Genomic DNA, 24,827 nt, shown 5'->3' on the forward strand with positions numbered 1-24,827 from the left:
CTCTTTTGAGGACTCTATACTGCAAACAAAATCTACCTCTGGGTACAAATAAAATAAATAACATAGATAAAAAGATTTAAAAAAAACCTGATAATGATAATGAATTTCATTTTTATTTTTTTATTGTTTTTTATTTTTAATTTTATTTTTTTAATTTTAATTTTTTTTTTACATTTTTTAAAATTATTTTATATTTTTTATTTTATTATTTTTAGTTATTTTTTTAATTATTATTTTTTCTTCGCTTCTGCGCATGCGCGGCCCCAGTGCACTTCTGCGCATGTGCGGAAGTCACGCATGCGCAGTAGTGCACCGGAGCCGCACATGCGCAGTAGCGCACCGGGGCCGCACATGCGCAGTAGCGAAACAGGGCCGCACATGCGCAGTAGCGAAACGGGGCCGCACATGCGCAGTAGCGAAACAGGGCCGCACATGCGCAGTAGCGAAACGGGGCCGCACATGCGCAGTAGCGAAACGGGGCCGCACATGCGCAGTAGCGAAACAAGGCCGCACATGCGCAGTAGCGAAACGGGGCCGCACATGCGCAGTAGCGAAACAGGGCCGCACATGCGCAGTAGCGAAACGGGGCCGCACATGCGCAGTAGCGAAACGGGGCCGCACATGCGCAGTAGCGAAACAGGGCCGCACATGCGCAGTAGCGAAACGGGGCCGCACATGCGCAGTAGCGAAACGGGGCCGCACATGCGCAGTAGCGAAACGGGGCCGCACATGCGCAGTAGCGAAACGGGGCCGCACATGCGCAGTAGCGAAACAAGGCCGCACATGCGCAGTAGCGAAACAGGGCCGCACATGCGCAGTAGCGAAACAGGGCCGCACATGCGCAGTAGCGAAACGGGGCCGCACATGCGCAGTAGCGAAACGGGGCCGCACATGCGCAGTGGCGCACCGGGGCCGCGCATGCGCAGAAGTGCAGGGGAAAAAATAAAATTAAAAAATAAATAAAATTAATAAAATTAAAATAAAAAAATATTTAAAAAAAATATATATTAAAAAAAAAAAGAAAAAAAAATTAAGAAAAGAAAAGAAATAAAAGAAATAAAAAAAAATTTAAAATTTAAAAAGTAAAGAAGTAAAAAGGACAGTGGTGGAAGAAGTATTCAGATCATTTACTTCAGTAAAAAGTACTAATACCACACTGTGAAATGACTCCACTCCGCTCATTTTAACTACCTAATAAACTTTTAAGTGGTTTAATTTATAAAAATGGGTAATAATTTTAAATGTATCATGTTTTTCATTTTAAATCTTGACCTGAAAAGTAATTAAAGCTGTCAGCTAAATGTAGAGGAGTAAAAAGTACAATATTTGCCTCAAAATGTAGTGGAGTAGAAGTATAAAGTTACATAAAATGTACATAAAAGTACCTCAAAATTGTAATAATATCTATCTCTATGCATTTATATTAATCAGGCGATATGATTTTGATACAATGATTATGTTTGTGTGTTAATGTTTAGAAACTGTGATTACTTTAATTACATAATTTCCATTTGCTTAAACTGATTAAGATTCTATAATCACAAATAATATTATCGTCTGTTTTATATTTTTTAGACTTTAAAATAACAAGTAGACATTGAAGAATCTTTTGGCTCCTGTTATATCTCTGTAGAGCAGGTCAGGGCACGGCCTTGTTCCAGGCAGCAAGATTGTTGCCCGGTGGCTTGACGTGTCCCTGTATTGATTAAGACTGGCGAATCAGCGGATGAAGAAGGCAGCACTTCCTGGAAGAAATCTACCTTCATTATATAATAAACATTGTTAGTTTTGGAACTGGGTTTGAGACCTGGTTCAGACTTCATGACCTGTAACCAGTCTGTGTGTATCAGGGACAGTTAAAAAGTGAACCCAGAGCTCTGTAACTTCACATTTCTTGACGTATTGTAATAAACTTTTGTTAAACTGAGAGCTTGGACGTCTGCTGCTCATCATTCCCCATCAACGACTGCGCAGAAATAATTGGTGAGGATTTTTTGTTGTTGGAATCAGATTATTCAATTTTCAGGGTTTCCTCATGCAATTTTTCTAACACTTGGTACAATTATTGTCAATCCTCCTGAGGATAACCCTTTAAGGTTTTATTGATCGGGCCGAGGTGGCACTGTGGTGGCAGTCTAATTTCATATTTGGTACCGTGACCACACTATAACACTTAAGGCAATGAAATTCATAGGGGTGGTGTAGACTGGCCCCTGCAACGCACACACCCCGACGGCAGCATGCCCCGACACACGTGTACTGCGAGGGCCCGTTCAGAACTGCTTGCAGTCCTAGTTATTATTATTATTATTATTATTATTATTATTTAGTAGTAGTAGTAGTAGTAGTAGTAATACTACTACTACTACTACTAGTACTACTACTACTACTACTACTACTGAATAATAGCAATAATAAAGTTAGAACAATAATAATAATATTTATTATAATAATAATTATTATTATTACTACTGCGATCAATTATTGTTAAATTGTCTATTTAATTACTTCATATATAAAATTTAATTTGTTGATATTACTTTTTAGTTTGTGTGCATCACTTATATTTGTAATGGAGTATTTTTAAAGGGTATTATTCCTACTTAATTAACTGACTTCACCAACCTAAAGCAGCCTTTGTCAGTTTTTCTTTCATTCATCAATTGTAATCATTACTTTCACCAGTAGAGGGCGCTGGAGACCATGTTTCCACACTTGTGCAATGTCAAGCTTCATCAGAAAAAAATAAACAATTGGGGAAAAAAGAGGCTGTTTTATTGATAAGTTACCACCAGACATTTACACAGTGCTTCTCTTATTCCATCATCAGTTTACCCTCCCATGTTTCCCTTTCATATCTGGTATCGAGCAATAAATAATTATTTACAACCATTTGCAAAAAAGTAAACAAAAAGCAGCAAGAAGTTACAGTCATTAGAGGCGCTGTCTGTGTCTTACAGTAATATACTTATGAAATCAATACCATCGCATAAAAAGCTGATAGATAGATGATGGTCACTGACTGACAGTCCTGGCTGGATAAAGCAGTTCTTTAACGAGTGACCTGGTGCTTCCTCTCTCCCCATTAAGATTCTCTGAAGTTAATGTAGATCTCTGGTGGTTTGCTGAAGAGTTTCCTGATTGTGCCATCAAATGAATTCAGTTATCTGAGGAGGAAATAAAGAAAAACAGGTTACAGTGGCACAGTGATCAGTAAATAAGTGCATTTACTAAATTGTCATTGATTATTTCCATTTTATGCTACTTTATGATTCTACTGCACTACAGTTCACAGGGGAATATTGTAGTTTCTACTTTTTCTACATTGTAGTTACAGATTAAAATTTGAAAAAAAAAAAGATATAATAAGCTTATGAAATACAACACAGGATCCTAACTTTTTCTTACATGTTTCATATATGAGGTATTATCAGTGCCACCAAAGAGAGAATTCGCTTCTAAACTTCTCAGATGGTTTCATTTCAAAAACCGTTTGAAGCCCAAAGAGGTCAAAGCATCCAATAGCTCACAAAAAAGCAAATAATTGCAATTGAAATAAATTTGTGTAGTATATTTAGCTGCTAATACCACTGAACATGTACTTAAGCAAGATTTAGAATACAGTATTTTTGACTATTTCTATTTCCATCTAACATTGCAAAACGGTCACAAAGTTGCAGTTTTAAAGGGGACATGTTCATCTTCTTGTATTTTGTGTTTCTACCAAAAGATGCCACTCAGTCTTGCAGACAGTTTCTCCCAGTGGTCACTTGTGGCATTGCAAATAAAATAAAAAACCTGCAGCCTACAAAGCATTCCCCCCATAGACCACCATTATAAAATTAGATGTCTGAAAACCTGTTGAAAGGCCACCTCGAACTGCAGTTATGTCTCTTTCTATTGTGATTTTTTGATCCATGAAGTTTTATACTTTTTACCACCTCAAGCCTAGATAAGCGATCTAAAAATGTGTGACGTAATATTACTGTGAACTCTATCAGCTGAGCGGGAATGCAGGAAACACTTCTGCACATATTCAGTTGGCAGCATAACCCAGAAGTAAACGCGGAAACAAGAAACTTTTTTGGTGTATGAGCCAGAGCCAAAGCATTCTTTTTGGGTTCAGTATCCAGTTCTTATAAAACATCCATGCACAGGACATGAACAGCCTTTCCTGGGTTTGTTTGACCCATCCATTCACCTCAGATAACGTACTTTGTCACTCCTTATACTACGTCACTGGACTACCTCATTTTCATAAGTCGTAATAATCTGTTACAACATGACCTGAATGGCTTATTTTTTTTCGGTTGAGGACACTCCGATCATATTGTTATTTTTGCTTAAGTAATCTAAGTTTTTTGACAGGAAATCTTACCTCTGCACTCATATCTGAGGTCTGAGAAGAGGACGTGTTCCTGAGAGAAGACAAACAGTCCCAGTCTGCCTCCAGCCAGGGTGTGGTCGTACACGGCCCCCGAGTCAGATAAGATCTCCCTGCCCTCGTACACCACCACCCTGCAACACAAATCATCCCCCACAGCATTTGTCACGCGTTTTATACATGCACAACACCTGTTACCTGCAAGAAAACTCACTGTTTATAACTTTCTGTTATGTCTTCATGCGTTTCTTGCTGTTCCCTATTTTACTTTTTTCTTCCTGCACAGAGCTGAGGACATGACGTCAAATGGAGCTATATTTAAAGCAGTTAGAGCAGAGCTTCATAGCAACTATCCAAAATATCAATGTGTATCTGTCCTTCACAATCAAAGAGCAAGAGCCTCTTTTCAGCCTCACATTCAATAAGCTTACAGTCCTACAATCATTCAATACCCAGAATGCAACACAGCCATCGCCTGCATCTTCTAAGATAGCATCCTTTAGGAGTATTTTTGTCCTTTGAACAACTGGGCTTGACATATCTCTGCTCGAAAAACCTCACGACAACACCAATGTTCTCTGCATCTGCACGTAAGCAGCAAAAAAAACAACTCGTTTTTTTAAAGTCTATTACCGTGAAGAACAACTAAGTAGAAGTAGATGTGGCAGGTTGAGGAGAACTGGGTACAACAAAGAAAGTGAATTATGTTGTTATCATAAAATAAGTCCTGGAGATTGATGATATCCCCGAGTGTAAGCACATCTGTGGGGGGATTTTTTTCCTCACAAGGTGGTACTGAATGTGATTTTCACAAATTGAAGAAGTTATTCAGGAGATTGCTGCTGCACTAAAACCTGCATGAACTGAACCGGAACTGAATGAGCCCCAAACGTTTGATTTTTCAGTGTTTTTGGCATTAAATGGGAGACTCTTATAACACAAATCACATTTTCTTTACAGAGCTGCTCGTGTTTTTTCGGTGTTCTTAGACACTTACAGAAAAAACTGCTTTATATTGAGATAATATTATTATATTATAATATTTTTTATCAGCTGTAATAGCAACAGAGGTTTTGTTTTCACCTTATAAGTCTGTGTCATTGTAGCAAAATTTAATTCTTTAGAAGCATGAAAGCTTCGTCTGATTTCCGACGGGAAAAAATGTACTGGAATTCGTAGATATTCCACAAAGTTTTGTCCGGTGACGAAGCAACGTAATGTTAAAAGGCACATAGGCAGTGGTGGAATGTAACTAAGTACATTTACTCAAGTACTGTGCTTAAGCACAATTTGGAGATACTTGTACTTCACTTGGGTATTTCCATTTTATTTAACTTTATACTTTTACTCCACTACATTTAGCTGCCAGCTTTAGTTACTTTTCAGGTCAAGATTTAACTGAAAAAGAACATGATAGAATTAAAGTAATTAGACATTTTATAACACATTAAAATGCTCCTTACATAAATGCATCAATACAAATTATCCAAGAATATATTTGGAATATATAAAACAATCTGAGTGAGTTCATTCTCCATAACAAATACTTTTATTTTTGATACTTTGATACAGCTTTAGTTACTTTTCAGGTTGAGATTTAACATGAAGAAATATATCAATCTAAAAATGATTACACAGGTTTATAAATTAAACCACATAACAGTGTATTAAGTAGTTTAATGAGCCCAGCCTTGGCATCATTAATAAATGCATCAATATTAATAATATATTTGGAATATATAAAACAATCTGAGAGGGACCATTCTGCACCGGGAATACTTTTACTTTTGAGACTTTAAGTACATTTTGATGCTGATACTTTTGAAATTTTACTTAAGTAAAATATGAATGCAGGACTTTTACTTGTAGTGGAGTCATTTCAAAGTGCGGTATTAATACTTTTACTAAATATGGGAGCTGAATACTTCTTCACTGCACATAGGTCACCTTTGGAAGTATTATTTTGTAAGCGGAGTCCTTTTCTTTTTATCCTAACTTTAGGAAAGAAGTATGAATGCCTAACCTTAAAGAAGTGCTTTTGGTGCCTAAACCTAACCATTGTACAGCATTAACAATGTGTTTTAAACAGCGATAGTGACTTTTATGTGTTGCAGTCACATCTGCAGCATGTGGAAAACAGCACTTGTCACAAGTCACATTTTGCAGAATGTAATATGAATTGTGCTACAAAGGATATTTGTACACCAGTTTTCAAGGTGTTTATTTGTCTGTCTGAGGACAGATTTTGTCACCGTCACAACCACAAAACCTCACAGGTGTGTAGCTGAGATAAAAATGAAGGCCAAGCTCGAAGATTGGTGTTATCTGAGCAAGAGAGTCAGAAATAGGGAGGTAGAATGTAGGGAAGGGGATATTTGAACCTTGAATTTGCACCCCTGGCCTGATTTCACGTTGCAGCTGGTATGATCACATCACAAGATGATCTCTAGTTACTGTAAGTAAGTAAGGCTGTTACACATGAGTAGATTTGAAAACAGATGGATTTAAAAAGTCTGCACTGAATTTGTATAAATCTGTAATGTTAGTTTCACAAAAAAATACAGGCATGATTTCTATAAATTTTAAAACAATACAAAACCAGAGACCATTTTAATTTTTAAATCAGGCTCCTTCCCTACTTACTGTTCCCCTACTTATGGTGCTTGCTTAGACCACACACATCATTGATCCTTGCCTTCACAACAACTGTAAAGTTTTCTGACTGCATCTTGCACAGTTGTGACATTATTGCGTTGACAAAATCTGTCAGGTGTTCATACAGGTGCATCTCAATAAATTAGAATATCATAGAAAAGTTTATTTATGTCAGTAATTCAATTCAAAAAGGGGAAATAACTTATTATATAGATCCATTACACACAGAATGAAACATTTCATGTCTTCATTTATTTAATTCCTTCTAATTATAATGATTATGGTTTACATTTAATGAAGTCCTAAAATTCAGTGTTTCAAAACATTGTAATATTACAAAAGACCAATTTTAAAAAGTATGTTGCCTAACATTTCCAGTATGTCCATCTCTATGCACTCAATACTTGCCAAGCCAATAATGTCAAATGTTTCAACTGTGAATTAAATCATAAAAGTTATGGCTAAAGTAGATGTATTTTCATGTGGGAGAGAGCTGTTATTTCCACAAATCTTTAAAAGCTGGGTGATTTACATGATTGATGGCAGCTCAAGATGAAAATATTAATTCCAAAAAAGAAAATAAATGCTGGCTATTCTGGGGTTATGCTCATTCAGGAATGCTTGACTAAATCTAAGCAAGGTTTGATCATTCAGTGATAAAAAAAAAATAAAAATAAAAAAACAACACTTTATCAGATGAGAGTGTTTGTACCTGATGAACCCAGTCTTGGGTCTGTGGATGAGGTGCATGCGGTAGGCTGTGAAGTCCTTCCAGCCAATTTTATTAGGATCATGCCACAATGTTCTGACCTGAAACAAACACAGAAGAAAATAGTTTTGGAATATCTGCTTTTTACTGTGCTGGCGTTCAAGGTTGTTTTAAGAAAGGTTTATCCGCTCAAAAAGAGATTTTATGTAATTTATGAGAAGCAGAATATAAAGAGAGACATAAAGTCAGTGGTTCGTGCCTGGTGTCTGGTGTTTCCGGTGTGCCACAGGGCATTACGTAGATACTCCCCTGGTCCTGTGGAGGAGTTGACCAGTTTGATCGAGACTCCCGCTGTGCCAAAAGCCTTGGACGGCTTTTTCTCCCAGTATGCCTGAGACACCTGCTCTCACAGAGAGAGAGAACATGGAGGATTAAAGAGAGTGAAGGTTAGCATGACATTCGTACAGTAATTCATGGCTGAGGACCGTCACTGCACACAAAAAGACTTGCTTCAAAATTCAGCTCGTTTTATGTTACGCACTTCTTTTGATCATGAGAACTGTAATTTAAATGATTTAAGGAAATGGAAGAAATGAAAAAGAAAACAAGGTTACGGCCAAGGAGATGTATAAAAATGTATCTATTTTTTTTGTTCAAACTGCAAAGTAAAAGTTGTAAAGGGCAATTTACCTGTTTCCACATGACGACGTAGAAGCGCCGGCTGGACTGGTAGGCGAACACAATCCCCGCATAGTCGTCATCTCGGTTTGTGTTCACATAAAATGTCACACTGAAGTCCACCGAGCTAAACTTGTCATATCCTGTTTGAACAAAGATATATTATGATGAAAATAATGAAATAAAATAAGATTAAAAAAAATAATTGAACTTAAACTAAATAATAATAATAACATTATTATTATTATTATTTTAAATAATAATAATATGATATAAAATAATTATATGGAATACACTGAAATTAAACATTATCAAACACGTTACATAAATAAATAATGTAATTCATTCATTCATTAATAATAATTAAAAAAATAGTAGGCTTTACCATAAAGTGAAGAAACAAGAGAATTAATAAAAGTGGAAAAAGTCTGGCAGCAGAGGATACGTTTTATTAAACGACAAAGAATTTATAATGTGGGCTGGTCCTAATGCCAAACCATAAAGAGCCTTGTAAATGAGTAGAACAACTTTAAAATCAGTGCTAAGAGACACAGGGGGCCAGTGCAGGTTAACTAAAACTGGGTTTATATGCTCTCTCTGTCTTGTTATTAAAGGCTTGGCTGGGTGCAGACTGCTGAATTATTTGTAGGTTATCAAATGACCAGTGAAGAGAGCATTAATGTATTCTAATCTTCTTGAAATATTTTTTTTTCTCTTACCTAAAGCGATGCCAGGGTCCGAGTTGGCCGTCTGCAGCAGCTCCGTGCCTTGGCTGCGGATCACCCAGAGAGGGTCAGACTGCGTGGTGCCTTTAGGGTCCAACAAAACAACTTGAAACTTCCTGAAGTCTGTGGACCCGATATCCTGGTTCAGCGGACATGGATCCTCCGCATCTGGAATACTGTCATTGTCAAAGTCATCAAAGCATGCATCTCCACTCCCGTCACCTGCAGCAGAGAGGAACAGAGAGACAGAGTTCAACGATACGGGATGTTCTGGATTCATGTCTGCCAAGAAGGAAAACCTGGAAGAGATAATGTGACAATGAAGTGAGAAAGTCCTGCACTATGGTGGATAGATTGAAAAATATTTTATTTATGATTAATCACAGGACTGAGAGCCATAAACTGTTTATGTTGATGTCCAACATTAACATGACCTAGATCACTGGAAACTTACTTGACTGATTTTACTGCATGGCTGCAAAATCCATTTATCGTAAATTCTACAGAATATCTTCCCCTGTTTGACAGCAAATTCATCAACATTTCACATCTGTATCGTGCTATTAGAGATATTCTTAGTTCAACAGATGGAGTTTTATGCAGTATATTATGTTTGCGTTTCTATAGCTGAAAATTATTATTATTAATAATAATAATAATAATAATAATAATAATAATGATGATGCTATAAAATACATTGAAATAAAAACATTATCAAATTCATTTAATAAATAATTTATTTAAATAACAATATTTAAAAAATAAAAATATAATAATAATAATAATGCTTTTCCATAAAGCGAAGAAACAAGATAATTAATAAAACTGGCAAAATTCAAACAAATTTAAATACGGCTGGATTAAATGAAGCAATTTAATGAAGAACAACAGAGGCAGAAAATAGCAAGAAGAGATATGTAGATAAGAACAATGGGCTATATGAAAAGTAGAAAAGACATGTGTTTTTCTTGATTAAAAGCCTAAAATTTATAAAAACTGTAGCAGCACCGACCGTCAGAGTCCAGCTGGTCCCTGTTGGGCACCAGTCTGCAGTTGTCCCGGTCATCAGGGATGCCGTCGTTGTCGTCGTCGTGGTCACAGGCGTCTCCCTTCCCGTCCTTGTCGTGGTCGGCCTGGTTGCTGTTTGCAATGTAGGGACAGTTGTCTAGCGAGTTTTGGTGGCCGTCCTCATCGATGTCCTCGTTGTTGTCGCACATGTCCCCCACCAGGTCGCTGTCAGAGTCGAGCTGCAAACACAGGAGACACAAGAAATGGAAACATAGTGTTAAAGGGATAGTTTGGATTTTTTTAAGTTGTTACAGGCACAGAAGCTAAGCAATGTTTTGCCGTGGAGGGTGCTGCAACAACACCTATTTTAGCCACCCAAAAAAAGGCCCACATTCAAAATATATATTTTAGTGTAAGTGTAAACTATGTTTAGAAAAATGTCAGCCTTTCACCTTGCCGCTAGACAGCCCTGTTTACAGAAAGCTGTCATCAATGCTTGATTCAAGCCACTACCAGACTCCATTGACAAAAACAAATTTTACATTGCAGAACACTGCAGTTACTGGTCTGCTGTTGCCTTGATCGGTTAGTGTGTTGAGTTATTAGGCCAGTTTCCATTAGGGTAAAGAGTGGCCGCTGGGAAAGTTTCAGGCCACGCCCTCTCAAATGTCCGCTCACTCAGCATGTCCCCATTACAAAAAAAGGCCCCAGAGGGATTTACGAGACACCGGTGCCGCGGTGGTTTTCTATCATCGCGTAATCACTTAGCAGCAGTTTCGACTGCGACGTCACATACGTGATTGATTTAACACGGGAGACGCACCGGCGCCAAACGTAAACAATAAGGACGGAGACGCCGAGATGGAAGGAGCACAGCTTGCTGTGTTTCTTGTTGCTGTGTTCATGCACATGGTGGCGATGATTATGGACGAGAGGAGACAAATCCTCGAAGAGCAGTTCGATATGAATGAAAGGGAGCCCGGCTTTTAAAAGCGGCGCATGTTGTTGTGGCGTCGAGTACTACATCACATCCTGCTTAGCGTTCTATCCAATCAGCAACCAGGCTTTTTTCAGGGGAGAAAAATGGCCTTGCTCTTCGACAGGGCCAAAAAACTGCCGTTCAAATGGCCGCTAGGGACGGCTCACATTCAAATTAGTGGCGTTTTGGCCTCATTTCAGGTATTCGACTATAGTGGAAACGCACCTATTGTGTGATTTATGCATTTTTTTCATGGGTTTGTTCGGATTCGACAAAGTCACCCAATAGTAATCTACAGTAACCAATTGAGGCAGCAGAAGATCAGCAACTTGTGTGTTCTGTGAGGCAAAATTAATGTTTTTGTCAATGAAGTTTTGGGGCTTTGAAGAGTGCATAGATAACAGCTACAGTTCCCTGCAGGGAAGGACGGTCTGCTGGCAAGGTAAAGTGGTAAAAATATTCTAAATATAATGTAAACTTAATCTGAGGTGTTTTTTGTAAAATATGTTTTGCTGCTGCCCCCCATCCACAGCAGTACTTAGCTTCTGTGCTAGTACTCCTATAGGTAACACACTGACTCTGGATAAGAACCTCATACAACCCTACTTTGAAAAAAATCCAAAAAGTCACCATGCTCAGTTTGACCTCCCTCGGCTCCCTACACAGACTTCCAAGATTTCCTTTTCATGTATGAAACAAAAAAATCATCCATCCGGCTGATTGATTGCCACAAAATAGATTTATGAGAACAGTTTTCTCAGATCCCAGTGCTAGAAATCTAGACCCTATTCCAGATGTGTTGTGAGGCAACGGCACCACCATCAACATGAACAATATCAGTTTTCACTGGATACAATACATGTGTGCTTCCAAGATTTTGTGTTTTGTGTTTGTCAGGAACCTGCAGTGGGTTGTGTAGAAGAGGACAGTTGTCACACTGGTCTCCAACACCGTCCATGTCTGTGTCCCGCTGGTCAGTGTTGTAGACTAAGGGACAGTTGTCTCGGTCATTCAGAACCTCTGGAGAAAGACACAGAAATGCACAACAGATGAAAATCACATTGTGTGGCTTTTACTCTTTCATTTCACATTAAAACAAGGAATGGCAACCAGTATAAATCAGGACTTTGTTTATAATTCAATCCATATTTTAAAAAAATCACTTAACACTAAATCCACTAATTCTGATCCCTGGCCCTAATGCTCATTACCACAGAATATATTCTGCTATTTAAAGAGAAAATCAAGTAAGTCCCCTAGACCTCCAAAGAATCTGTAAAAAATCTATTAAATACTCCCGGCCCCAAAATATGAAGCAATGTCATGTTCGACCCATCACCTGACAAATAAAAGTATGTAATTTTAAACAAGGCAATGAAAGAATGAGTTCCATTGGGTAGCCTATCATTGGTGTCAGTGTTGTGATTATCTACTAGAAATTATCATAAATTGATATTCAGTCATATTTTTACAATAAACTTTGGTTGTTTTGATGACATTTTTAAGGAGAAACTACTAAATTCTGTGTTTTTAATGGTTTTAACCACCTGGGTCCCGTTTCTTTGAGTTAGTTTTCCAAATAGCCAGGCTTATCTTGGTTAGTCCCACTCATTTTCAGTTGATCCTGTTCTATAAATTCATTATTTCTATAAATTCAACTAGTTTCCCAGCATAAGTTGCCATCGTAACTGAGACGTTACGTAACCAAAGCATCTGAAAATAAGTCTGAGTAACCAAAATACGTCTGTGCTTATGTGGTAAACTCGCTTCCGGTCTTGTTTTGGAAGAGAGGAGACCTTTGAGGATAATTTGGCTCCCAGAGAAAACCTCCTGAACAATGAACCCTGAAAGAATCATAAATGGTGACTGCAAAGATGTCAGCTCCAGTGATTCCACACGACTTCACAGCTCCACACAACTCTGTCTTTTGTTGTTTTTGTTTTTTACATATTCTGAGTTTAAGTTGCTCTTTGATCTGTTTTGTCTCAAGGACAGATGCATGCATGAACTCCATGGACATCTAAAAGTGCAATAAATGTATAGATAACTGTATGTTTAGAGGTTTAGTTAGTTGCACCTACCATCTCCATCAATGTCAATGCTGCAGGCGTCTCCTTCTCCGTTATCATCAGTGTCCATCTGCAGTGGGTTGCTTTCAAACGGACAGTTGTCGCAGGCGTCCCCGACCCCGTCTCTGTCAGAGTCAAACTGCCGAGGGTTGTACACCAGCGGGCAGTTATCCTGCACCAAATACAGACATTAGCCACACATACACACACAGGGAAAGTGAATATTCACCTAAAAGTTGCTCAAAGCCTCACCCTTTCATCTATGATGTCATCATTGTCGTCATCAGGATCACAGGCGTCCCCCTTTCCATCCCTGTCCAGGTCTTCCTGTCCAGAGTTTGGTAGCATGGGGCAATTATCCTGCAGCCAATCACAGCTCAGGTTAGTGAGGTCCCATCATAGACTGTATAAATAATGGACGTAGTCACCGTGACGTCACCCACTGGTTTGTGGACTGCACGTTTAAGGTATCGAGTTCAGTGTTATAGTCGTCGCCATCTTGTTTTCAGAAACAGCGAGCAGACCATGTTTGGGCTGTGGAGGAGTGAGAGGGATCTGATCACTGACTATACGCCTCTCTACACCTCAACCTGAGAAGTCGCTGCTAATTCATGTTAGCATTAACTGGAGCATTAACTGGGTTGTTAGTTTTGGCTAGCTAAAAACAAAACTAAATGTACGTTACTTACTGGAGAAAAATGAACAGTGACTCCTTGGAGTGTCTGTTTGTCCAACCAAACGCTGAACAAGACATTTTTAATGGACAAAATGTTCAAATAAACTAAATCATTAAGTGAAAATATAGTGTGAAAGGGTCAAAGTTCTGAGACTAAACTGGTAAACATCCTTTTTTTTTTTTTTTTTTTACTTTATTGACACAGTGCTGTGGATACGAATTGCTTTGCTTCTCTCTTGGTGAAGGCTGCCTTGAGTGACCTGTCAATCAAAGGTAGCCACGCCCCAAATCATACCATTCTTTATCTTCAATTTATCCTAAATGGGGCCATTATTTACACTATTAACCACAAATTGTCTTGAAGAAGTTTTTTTTTTTTTACTAGAGATTGAGAACATAGTGTTGTCCTTAAAAATGTCTGACGTAATAAATCAAGTGAGTTTCTCATTTTGTATTTAAATGGATGGACCAAAATGCTTCTGCAGCTGCCATCAGCACCCCCTGCTTGAATTTTCAGTAAAATGCAGCTAAAGGCACTTTCTGGTTTGCCTCACTGCTCAGACCTGGAAGTTGCCGCTTGTGTCCCATCCAGTCGGAACAACATTTTTAAAAATGTATTATTTTACCTGGTGACAGTGATAGGTTGCATTCAGCTTGCAGGGTAATCTGTTGTTGGGCCAGCCGTCCAGATCAGAGTCTTCACCACACAGGAAGCCGTCACCCGCAAATCCGACAGCGCACACACATCTGAACAAAACCTCCGACGCCAGGCCCAGGTACACACACTCTGCATACTTATGGCAGGTGTGTGTGTTGTCTTTGCAAGGGTTGTATGGCTCACACACCTACAAAACAAACATGATGTAAACATGATTGTAGTTCAAAACGGCGAACAAAAAATGTCTGTTCAAAGAGAAAAGCACGTGCCTGCTTGATTTTCTGGGCTTCCTGCAACCCGAGGCCGAACGGCTGGGTGCCTTTATAGCGAGGAGGACAGGGCAGACAGTAGAAGCCGGGGTCTGTGTTTACACACTCTGTGACGCACACGTTCTCCACCTCACACTGCAGCAATAGAGGGATTAACCATGTTCAGCGTATCGAACACGGACAGTAAATACAAAGGTCTGACAGGTGATGTATGCAAGGTCAGAGTGCACACCATTGATTTATCTGAACATGGTCACTCAGTCTAATTAGGTGATCAGTTAGACAGTTACAGGAGCAATTACAACTTTTACAGCCTGCATGATGTGGAGAGGTGATCAGGCGGTAGCAGAGAGGAACTTTCAGGATCCAGACACTAAAATAGAGTTTAAATGAACACAAGCCCTGATGTGTACAGTTGTTTTTACCTCGTTTTCATCTTCACAGTGAGTGCCGTTGCCATGTAAACCCAACGGACAACGTCCACACTCCCATGATCCATCGCTGTGTGACGTGCACTCCACTCCAGGAAAACATGGATTTGAAAGCAAACATGTATCTGGAAAACACAAACAAATAATGCAAATAAAGGAAACAAGTAGGGCACTCCATGGCCTATAGAGGTTAGGAATCGGACTTGTAATCGGAGCCGGTTCACATACCAGACTGACAGGTCAAGGACTGAAGTGCCCTTGAGCAAGGCATCTAACCCCCCCACACACACAACTCCCCGGGCGCAATAATGTGCAGCCCACTGTTCCTTGCATGGAGTGTTCACTTGTGTGTAAAAAAAAAAAAAGGATGAATGAATGAGGATGAATTTCCCCAATGTGGGATTAATAAAGGATAAATCTTAATCTAATCTTGAGTGTTTTACTCAGAATCACAAAGCAAATAATACTAAGAACATTATTCTTTAAACGCAGTTGTTGGGTGCAGTTCAGTAGAAAGAAACAAGTTCCTACATGAAACTACTTGAAATCACGATTTCTGGAATCATACGTCACTGTTGGATTTTTCAAATGTATTTTTTGGCTCTTTGAACACCGAAGGCCGAGTGTCATCTAGTTCAATTATGTTTGAGAGAAGGCAGGCTCACACCGAAAAGTCTAGACTTACAAATAGCACCACAGGTCAGAGGATGAATATGCATTTTTTTATTTTGGGGTGAACTAATCCTCTGAAAAGAACACTTCAATGTGTTTTATTCAGTGGTGGAATGTAACTAAGTACATTTACTCAAGTACTGTACTTAAGTACAATGTTGAGGTACAGGTACTTATTTCATGTACATATTTCCATTTTATGCAACTTTAAACTTCTACTTTACTACATTTTGAGGTAAATATTGTATTATTGTACTTTTTACTCCACTACATTTAGCTGACAGCTTTAGTTACTTTTCAGGTCGAGATTTATCATGAAAAAACATGATAGAATTAAAGTAATTAGGCATTTCATAATAATAATATAATATAATATATATTTGGAATATATAAAACTATCTGAGTGGGTCCATTCTGCAAAACGAGAACTTTTACTTTTGATACTTTAGGTACATTTTGATGCTGATACTTTTGTACTTTTACTTCAGTAAGTTTTGAATGCAGGACTTTTACTGGAGTAATTTAACAATGTGCTATTAGTACTTTTACTAAAGTAAGGGATCTGAATACTTATTCCACCACTGGTTTTATTAATGTTTCAATATAGTTTTTCTGTTGTTAAATGTAGCTCCATGTACGTAGGAAAAATTATCTTTTTTTGGCTTTGTTGTTGCTGTGGACAAAACAAAGTTTTCAAGGTAAAACTGGATGAATAATTGATATACAAATGGTCATTTTGAGGGAGAAGTGTTCCTTTAAGGAAGTTTATCTTAGAATAATTTCCATCCTAAGCCTCAATAATTGAATAAAGGCAGAATAAACACTGTGGGATATTATTTCTAATCCTCTATTGTTTGAAAATATGTGTCATCTAATAAAAAAGGAATAATATTTACTCATGGATGAGAGGCTTAGCCTGCTTATAGGATAATATCTGCTTACACAGTTAAGATGTATCTGTAGCCTGAGGTTTGTGGACAGGATGGAGGTTTACCTATAGGACACGGCTGCTTGTTACACGATTCATAGTCCACAGCGTCTCCGGCACAGAGCTTCCCACCGTGCTGAGGGGCGGGGTTCAAACACTCCCGCTGGCGACTCATAAGACCTCCACCACACGACTCTGAGCACTGAGACCACTCAGTCCAGCTCGTCCAGCCTCCAGCAACTGCACACAGACACGCCATTTACATAAACGCCAGCTGCAGTGCAGTGTGTATGTGTGTTTGTGTACTCACTGGGGCAGGGTGTATTATTGCAGGCATGTGTCTCCCTGGCGCTGCCCGTGCACCCTCTGCCCCCCTTCTGCGGCGGAGGGTTGTTGCAGAGACGAACTCGTGTGATGTTTCCTTCCCCGCATGTGGTTGTACAAGCAGACCAAGGAGACCAAAGGCCCCAGTTCCCGTCAGGACGCGCTGGACATAAAACAAGCATATAAAGATAGTTTTAAAAAAAATCCCTTTTTCTGTGCAGTGGTCTGGAAAAGTCTTCAAGACGGACCACCACTGCAGCTCCAGACTGTGTTTACATTCACAGAACTACAACTACATGTTTCCAATTATGATTACAATCTCTAAAATCCATTTATCTGAAGTTCCATGCTTTTTGCTCTTTTGGTGGAAGATTCAATTTGTCTTTTTGGACTAAAATGAAGACATGTGACACATCAGCAGTGGTAGAAAGTAACGTACAGTAGTAAGTAAAGTACATTTATTCAAGTACTGTACTTAAATATAATTTTCAGGTAATTGTACTTTTCTTGAGTATTTCCATTTGATGTAACTTTATACTTCTACTTCACTACATTTTGAGGCAAATATTGTACTTTTTACTCCACTACATTTAGCTGACAGCTTTAGTTACTTTTCAGGTTGAGATTTAACATGAAAAACATGATCAATTTAAAGTGATTAGACATTATTTTTAAATTAAACCTCATATCAGTGTATTAAATAGTTTAAATGAGCCCTATCAGAACAACAGTAAAATGCTGCTTACATAAATGCATCAAAAATAACAATCCAACAATATATTTGGTATATAACAATCTTTATGGGGCCATTCGACATAATGAGTACTTTTACTTTTGATGCTGATAGTTTTGTACTTTAACTTAACCCTTCTGTTATGTTGTGGGTCAAATTGACTCATTTCCAAGTTTAAATATCGGGGGAAAAAAATAGTTAAAAGCGTTTTTTCATAAGAAAATAAATAAATCAATGTCATGTAAAACCATTGTATTTTATATATAGGTCTTTCCAATGTACATAAAAAAAGTTTTAACATGCATTTTTTTTAATGAAAAATTAGTGAATTATCCTCATTGAACCATGATCTGTGAGAGGTAAAGAGCACCATTGCACTGAATGTTGATTTAAATGGTTAGTCGTGGCGTTATTAATGAAATATAAACAATGTTTATGAGGATTTTTAAGTGTCTGACACTTATGGATAATTAAAAATGCCCTGTGTCAAACTGACCTATGAACATTATTGCTGTTCCTGAGAAATGAACATAATAGGAGGGTAAAGTAAGTTTTGAATGCAGGACTTTTGTTGTAGTGGAGTAATTTCACAGTGTGGTAGTACTTTTACTGAAGTAAGAGATCTGAATACTTCTTCCACCACTGCAGATCAGACATGCAGAGTGACACCTTTGGTGGTTTCCAAATTTGTGGATGAGCCAGCTGCATTGTACTGTTGGAGAGAATGCGGGATGGTTGGCGACCACTCACACATATTTTGGGATTGCCCAAAGCTGCTTCCTTTTTGGAAGGGGGTAAAGAGCGAGATCGATACAGTATTGGGGATTGATTTACTGCTTAGCCCAAGTCAGTTTCTCTTTGACCTAACTCCTGACGACACCTACACCAAGGACCAAAAGTACCTGTTACACATACTTTTGATGACTGCTAGAAAAATGGTGACAATAAAATGGAGGAATCCACAGCCACCTACAGTGGCACAGTGGAAACAGAAGTTGAGGGAGGTGTATGGAATGGAGGCTTTAACTGCTCAGTTACAATTACGGCCAGATATCTTTAAGAGGAGGTGGCTACCTATTGCAAGGTATTTCTCTAGCTGAAGGGATCTCACACTGTGCTGTACTGTCCTGACTGTCCATTATTCTTGAATTTATTTATTTAATTATACTGTATTCATTATTATTCAGCTTGCTGTAACCCAGTGTGTCTTCTGTCTTTGTTTAGTTTTTTCACACTGCCTTGTGTACTCTTTTGTACTATTGTCAAGGAATGTTTTGTACCGTGTTCTTTCTTGTTAAATAAAAATAAAGTTAAAAAAAAAAAAGACATGCAGAGTGAAGTCCTACCCTTGCGGTCACACTTCATCAGGATGCAGCTGCGGGTTTGGACCGACGGGCCGGAGCACGGCGGCTTGATGCTGTTGCAGGATCGGCCCCTTTGGTGGCCTCCACGTCCACAGGTGGCCGAACAGTGGGTCCACTCAGACCACGGGGACCAGCCATTTTCATTATCTTTAAAAACAGACACACACAACCACTGTTGGTATCAAATTATGTGACATTTCAGGCCAGAATCATAGCTGCAACTCACCGAGACAGACCGGACAGCACTCTCCATCGATAAAGGATGGGTTGAGGCAGGATACAGGAGGGCACGACACCTGATGACACACCACCTTCGCATCCTACACAAGATAAGGGAAGATACACACACACACATTCAGCATTTTTAGCAATATTATTAGTCAAACCGTGTTAGTTTGGGCCAGATGTTTAGCTAAATGCCAGTCCTTGCAGAGGAATGGTATGCCGTCATGACTCATAATAAAATTGGCTGCTCCCTCAATCCATCTTTGACAAAACTAATGATATTTTATAAAGAGAAACAGACTCCGAGAGAAGGAGGAGGAAGCAAGCGTGAAATATAGGAGACTAACAAAGGCAGATCTGGAAATAAATGAAACCACATTGGTTACGAGCGAAACTCACAGCAAGCATCTTGGTAAATTTAAAAGGGAATTTTGGAAAAAAAGTGCTTATTTACTTTGTTTCCAGGAGAAGATTGATAGCGCTCTCGTATCTGTCTGTTAAATATGAAGCCTGGAGACTGTTCGGTTCGCACATAATATAATAATAATATTGCACAAAAGCACAACTTGTTCCTACATTTTGTTTTTTTGTACAGACTAAACAAACCAGATAGAACATGAGGTTTAAAAGGACAATGGGCCTCTGAACACAGACATGGAAAGATCTAACCATGTTTACTACATGGGAGCAAGACACAGATTTTAAAGTTGTTGAGCTTGTGTTTTTTATGTCTCTTTGTAGTCGTTAAGCATCTCTTTGTAGTTATTTTGTGTCTCTGTAATTGTTTCGGGCTTGACTTTGGTTGTTTTTTTGTTTCTTTGTAGTTGTTTTGCCATTTGTTGTAGTAATTTTAAGTTTCTTTGTAGTTGTTTTGTCACTTTTAGTTGTCATTTTGAGTTTCTTTGTCATTGCAAAGTTTCTTTGCAGTATTTTGAGTTTCTTTGTAGTTATTTTGAGTTTTTTTGTCATTTTTTTGCCCCTTTCCATTGCTGTTTTGAGTCTCTTTGTGGCCAATTTGTGTGTCAGTAGTTGTTATGTGTCACTCTAGAATTTGTTTTTATCTCCTTCTTGACTTTGGTTGTTTTGCCCCTTTTAGTAATTATTTGAGTTTCTTTGTAGTCATTATGAGAACCTTGTAGTTTTTTGCCTCTTCCCATTGCTGTTTTAAAGTCTCTCTATAGAGTTTTTATGTCTCTGTAGTTGTTTTGTCCATTTTCATAGTTTTATTTTGAGTCTCTTTGTTGTTGTCTTGCACTTTTTCATAGTCCTCAGGGTCATTGTCTTTCTTTGCAGCTGTTTTGCATCACTTTGAAGTTGTTTAGTGTCTTTGTCAACTTTTTGTCTCTCTGAAATAATTTCATGTTTCATTGTGGTAATTTTTGAGTCTCTTCCTGGTTAGTACATCTCTGCACAAACTGCAGAATTGCACAAAAGCTTTCAATGTCGTATGCTTATGTCGTATGCCTGCCGTCGAGCTTGTGTTGTCCTCACCATTTTTCTTTTTTTCACTTCAGTCCTTCTTCTGAACGTTAAGTTTAAGCATCCACTCTAGAAACTTTTTGATGCTTCTTAGGATTTTCCATCATATTCCTAGCTGTTGCTCCTTCACTCTCGTCTCTCCCCCCTCCCTGCCTGCTTCAGCACTGGCTGGTTGACACCACAACTCCGGTACTCCGCCAAATAAGACAGCTTTCCGAGGTGGTGACAGGCTTAATCAGTGAGGGACTCGTATGGCAAGAGCTTGAATCTTCATTCTTACATAAAAGTCCCTCACTCCAGCTTTAAGTCTCCAGTGATCCAAGTCTCGCAGCAGTCAAGTCCAAGTCCACAGACATTTTTTATTTAAGCCAATAAATATATAGAAAAAAGACTTGAGACATGGTTTCTCTGAGCTACAGAATACTGAAGTGATTGCAGTGGAAAAGATTGATCATCTTTAACGTAGATGATGCAGGTGATGTTTCAGCCTGTTGTCTGTCAGTGAGACTTGCTCGGCGCTCTCCCAGGAAACACCTCACCGTTAATATTTCAGATTGTAGTTACACAATAACACCTGTTCAACACTGACCTTGCACACACAGGCGGTGCAGCTGTCAACATCCCAGTCCTCCCCGTGCTCGTACACCCGTCCATCCTGCATGCACCAGACCTCCCTGTCTCCCTCTCTGCCTCTGCCTCTATATCTGTCTCTGTCAAGATTGTTGACATCACTGCCACTGCCACTGCCGCCATGGCCGTGGTTGCTGCTGCTCCTGTTGCTGCTCCAGTTGCTGCTGCTGCTCCATTTGACGCTCCAGTTGCTGACACTCCAGTTGCTGCTCCCGTTGCTGCTCCCGTTGTTGCTGCCGCTGTTGCTCAGCTCAGCCAAAGATAACCGCATCTCTTCATTTTCTTTTGCCTGAGAATACAAATACATACAAATCTTTATCAGATCTGCAGTTTTAGTACACAGAGGCCTGTTGAATCAGGCTGGAGCTGCGGCTGAGTTGATTAGTAGCCAACGTTTTAACACTGATGGTATTCTTTTCTGCATGTTTTTCCACCCGAAATTACCAGGACATTTACCACAAACCACAGCAATCCCTGCCAGAAAAAAGGATGTTGCTGCTTGTTCCATTTGCACTGGAAGGAGAGCCACTCTGTTGGTTTTGTCACACAAATTTCCCATATAAATCAGCCCCGTCAAACACAATGTAGCGTGATCTGCAGAGAGGCTGGCACACTTAGTGTTTTCAGCAACTGTCTCCATTTGTTTATTCTAATCACAGAAAATTAGACCAAATGTATTTGACAAGGTTTTCATGTGTTAAAAAAAAGGAAAGGAAACTAATTTTTCATCTTTTTTTCATTCTCTTTTTCATCCAAAATCCAATTTCCTGCTCATGCAATAACAATATAAACAATATAAACGTAGCATTAGAGAGTTAAACACAGCAAACACATGCAAACATGCAGATGATAGATGATCTCTATAAATAGATATCTGATGATGCTTGAAGAATCTGTTAGCACCGGGAGAGGATTTTGCTATTAGAAGCTTTCTGGTTTCTATATGTAGCCCAATTAATTTTGACCACTCAAATGCTGCATTCACATACTAATATGCTATATACTATGGACACTTACACATGAGTACAGATATGACAATGGCAGAGAATTTCCTCCAGGCTAAACCAGGTTTAATGTGGCTAATATGTCACTTTATTAAGATTTAATGGGGTTTTTTAGGCGAAAAGTAACCTTTTAGATTTCAACATGTTGTTTTATTAAAGAGATGTCAGAGCGGTTGGTTGAGTCTGACCAAGTCTCATGATGTAAACGCTCCATTGGTAATATCACACTTACTTATTCATTTAGTAAGCAGTATGCAGTAGTGATAGAAGGTGTAGTAGGTAGTACACAAGTATGTGATTTCAAGCACATTTGAGCGGGTAGATAAACAGTCTGTGTCAAGAGAAAAGAGTAGAGCATGACCGATGTGGGAAATTTGAGGTTGATGCTGATACTATTCTCAGAGGGGGAAAATAATTGATAACCGATATGATGGCCTATATAGTAATTTTTTGAGGTGGAATGAAAATAGGCCTTTTTTTTATATGTAGATAATGCACCAATTTTACACAACTCTTATTATAATTGTTATACATTATTATACATGATACAAACAATGTATTAAATTGTCAGCCAATTCTATAAATGATAACTGAGAAAATTGAAAAAAATTAGGAATAAAATAAACATAACTTTTCATTTTCAGTAAATATCTGAATATTTAAAAAGAGAGAATAAAAAATCAATAGCTAATACCATTTCTAAATCATGCCAAGCAACATTTTCTGCATTTTATATTATGTAAAGAACATTTTCATAACGGCACATATCAGACAGCATATACACAGATACCGATATGCCTTTGATAGGCCAATATCGGCCGATTATATCTGTTAACTGATATATCTGTCTAGCTTTAGCAAAGAGAACATTAGCCGAAATGCAGTCTTGGAGCCTACTGTATCGGCTTCATCTGATGACAATTTAATATATCTTAACATGCAAAGAAACAATCCAGTCGTAGCCGTCATCTCTCAACTTTCTTGTGTCTCAGTTTGCTAATCAGCACAGAAGAGGAAGTCTTGGTCCAGACATCCGTTGGCATGTACACTGGAAATATTAACCTGTGCCTCCAGAGGCTAAATCATCATTAGACAGATGGCCGGTGGGTTCTGAGATTGTGTGTCCCGGTATTTGTGTGTCTTACTACTCTGTCCAGGTCTTCAAGCAGAGTGCTGGTCACAATCCTCAGGCCGTGGATCTCAGTGAGCAAATCCACCAGCTCCTCACACGGATGACGACAGACTTCTGACGACACATTGTCGACCTTTGCACCACCCACACCTGTAGAGGAGGCACAGAGTGGTGAGTGTGTGGTCAGTGATGAAGAAAAAGAGGAGAAGAAACTGCATCTGTGCATATATTTGAATGTGTGTTACCTGCACACACAGCTGCTGCATAGAGGAATATCAAAAGCCAGGGGAAACCTCTCAGCGGACTCATTCCTGTTCACACATAAATCACATACGCAGTCACCGTGAAATACAGCATCTATAGTGCTACACCGCTGCACAATACAAGCAGGACTGCTGCTGAGAAGATAGAAGAAGAAGAAGGAGATAAAGAGGGAATTAACCTTGCATACCTGCGTGCTCCTCGCTGTTCAGCCTTTCTCCACGTTTAGAAATCACGGCTGGTAGGCTCGTCCCTGCTGCAACTCCACAGGGGCTGTGATGGAATGTCTGTCTCCTGGTCCTCTTCCCTTATTTCCTTGTGTCCTTATGTCCTTCTCACTGCTTCCTCAGTAATTTGTTGTCCGAAACAAGCAGGGAAGGGGTTGGTGAGAGGGAAACTTGGTGTGAAGAACATGCAGACAGCTCTGTTAGTTCTGTAAAAAGTTCTAAAGTGGTTATGTATTTGTTTGAGTGTGTGTGTGTGTGTGTGTGTGTGTGTGTGTGTGTGTGTGTGTGTGTGTGTGTGTGTGTGTGTGTGTGTGTGTGTGAGAGGCAGGAGCGGGAGCCATATATTACCCGTCTGTCTGGCGATGAACTGGGCTGCATATCTCCCAGCGAGAAACCCAGCTGGATGGAAGGAACTTGTGCATGTGTGTACGTGTATGTGTGTGTTGACGTCTCGATGCAGGTTTCCCAGACACATCATTTACACTCTTCACTCTCCAAACTGAGGCACACACATAAACGTGCACTCACACATTGATAGACACACACACACACGCACACTGGCTGCCCAAGTTTTTCCAATATTTTAGGAGCTAGAAAAACTGGCATC

The 24,827-nt window shown here is 39.0% G+C and overlaps 1 protein-coding gene across 1 annotated transcript; it reads right to left on the reverse strand.

The window, feature by feature from the left end:
- Positions 1-4,306: 4,306 nt before the first annotated feature.
- Positions 4,307-24,251, reverse strand: LOC131959969 (thrombospondin-2-like). Its single transcript, XM_059325180.1, has 20 exons — positions 24,184-24,251; positions 23,978-24,043; positions 23,746-23,882; positions 21,556-21,885; positions 19,489-19,582; positions 19,245-19,409; positions 17,152-17,328; positions 16,908-17,081; positions 15,236-15,366; positions 14,811-14,945; positions 14,510-14,728; positions 13,460-13,567; positions 13,220-13,379; positions 12,040-12,158; positions 10,164-10,398; positions 9,146-9,373; positions 8,439-8,569; positions 8,008-8,148; positions 7,752-7,849; positions 4,307-4,518 (listed from the first exon to the last, which is right to left on the reverse strand). The coding sequence occupies exons 2-20, from the start codon at positions 24,039-24,041 to the stop codon at positions 4,353-4,355; spliced, it is 3,012 nt and encodes a 1,003-aa protein (XP_059181163.1). The 5' UTR covers positions 24,042-24,043; positions 24,184-24,251; the 3' UTR covers positions 4,307-4,352.
- Positions 24,252-24,827: the final 576 nt, after the last annotated feature.

This window comes from Centropristis striata, chromosome 21 (assembly GCF_030273125.1).
Source record: "Centropristis striata isolate RG_2023a ecotype Rhode Island chromosome 21, C.striata_1.0, whole genome shotgun sequence".
In the NCBI taxonomy this organism is placed as follows: Eukaryota; Metazoa; Chordata; class Actinopteri; order Perciformes; family Serranidae; genus Centropristis; species Centropristis striata.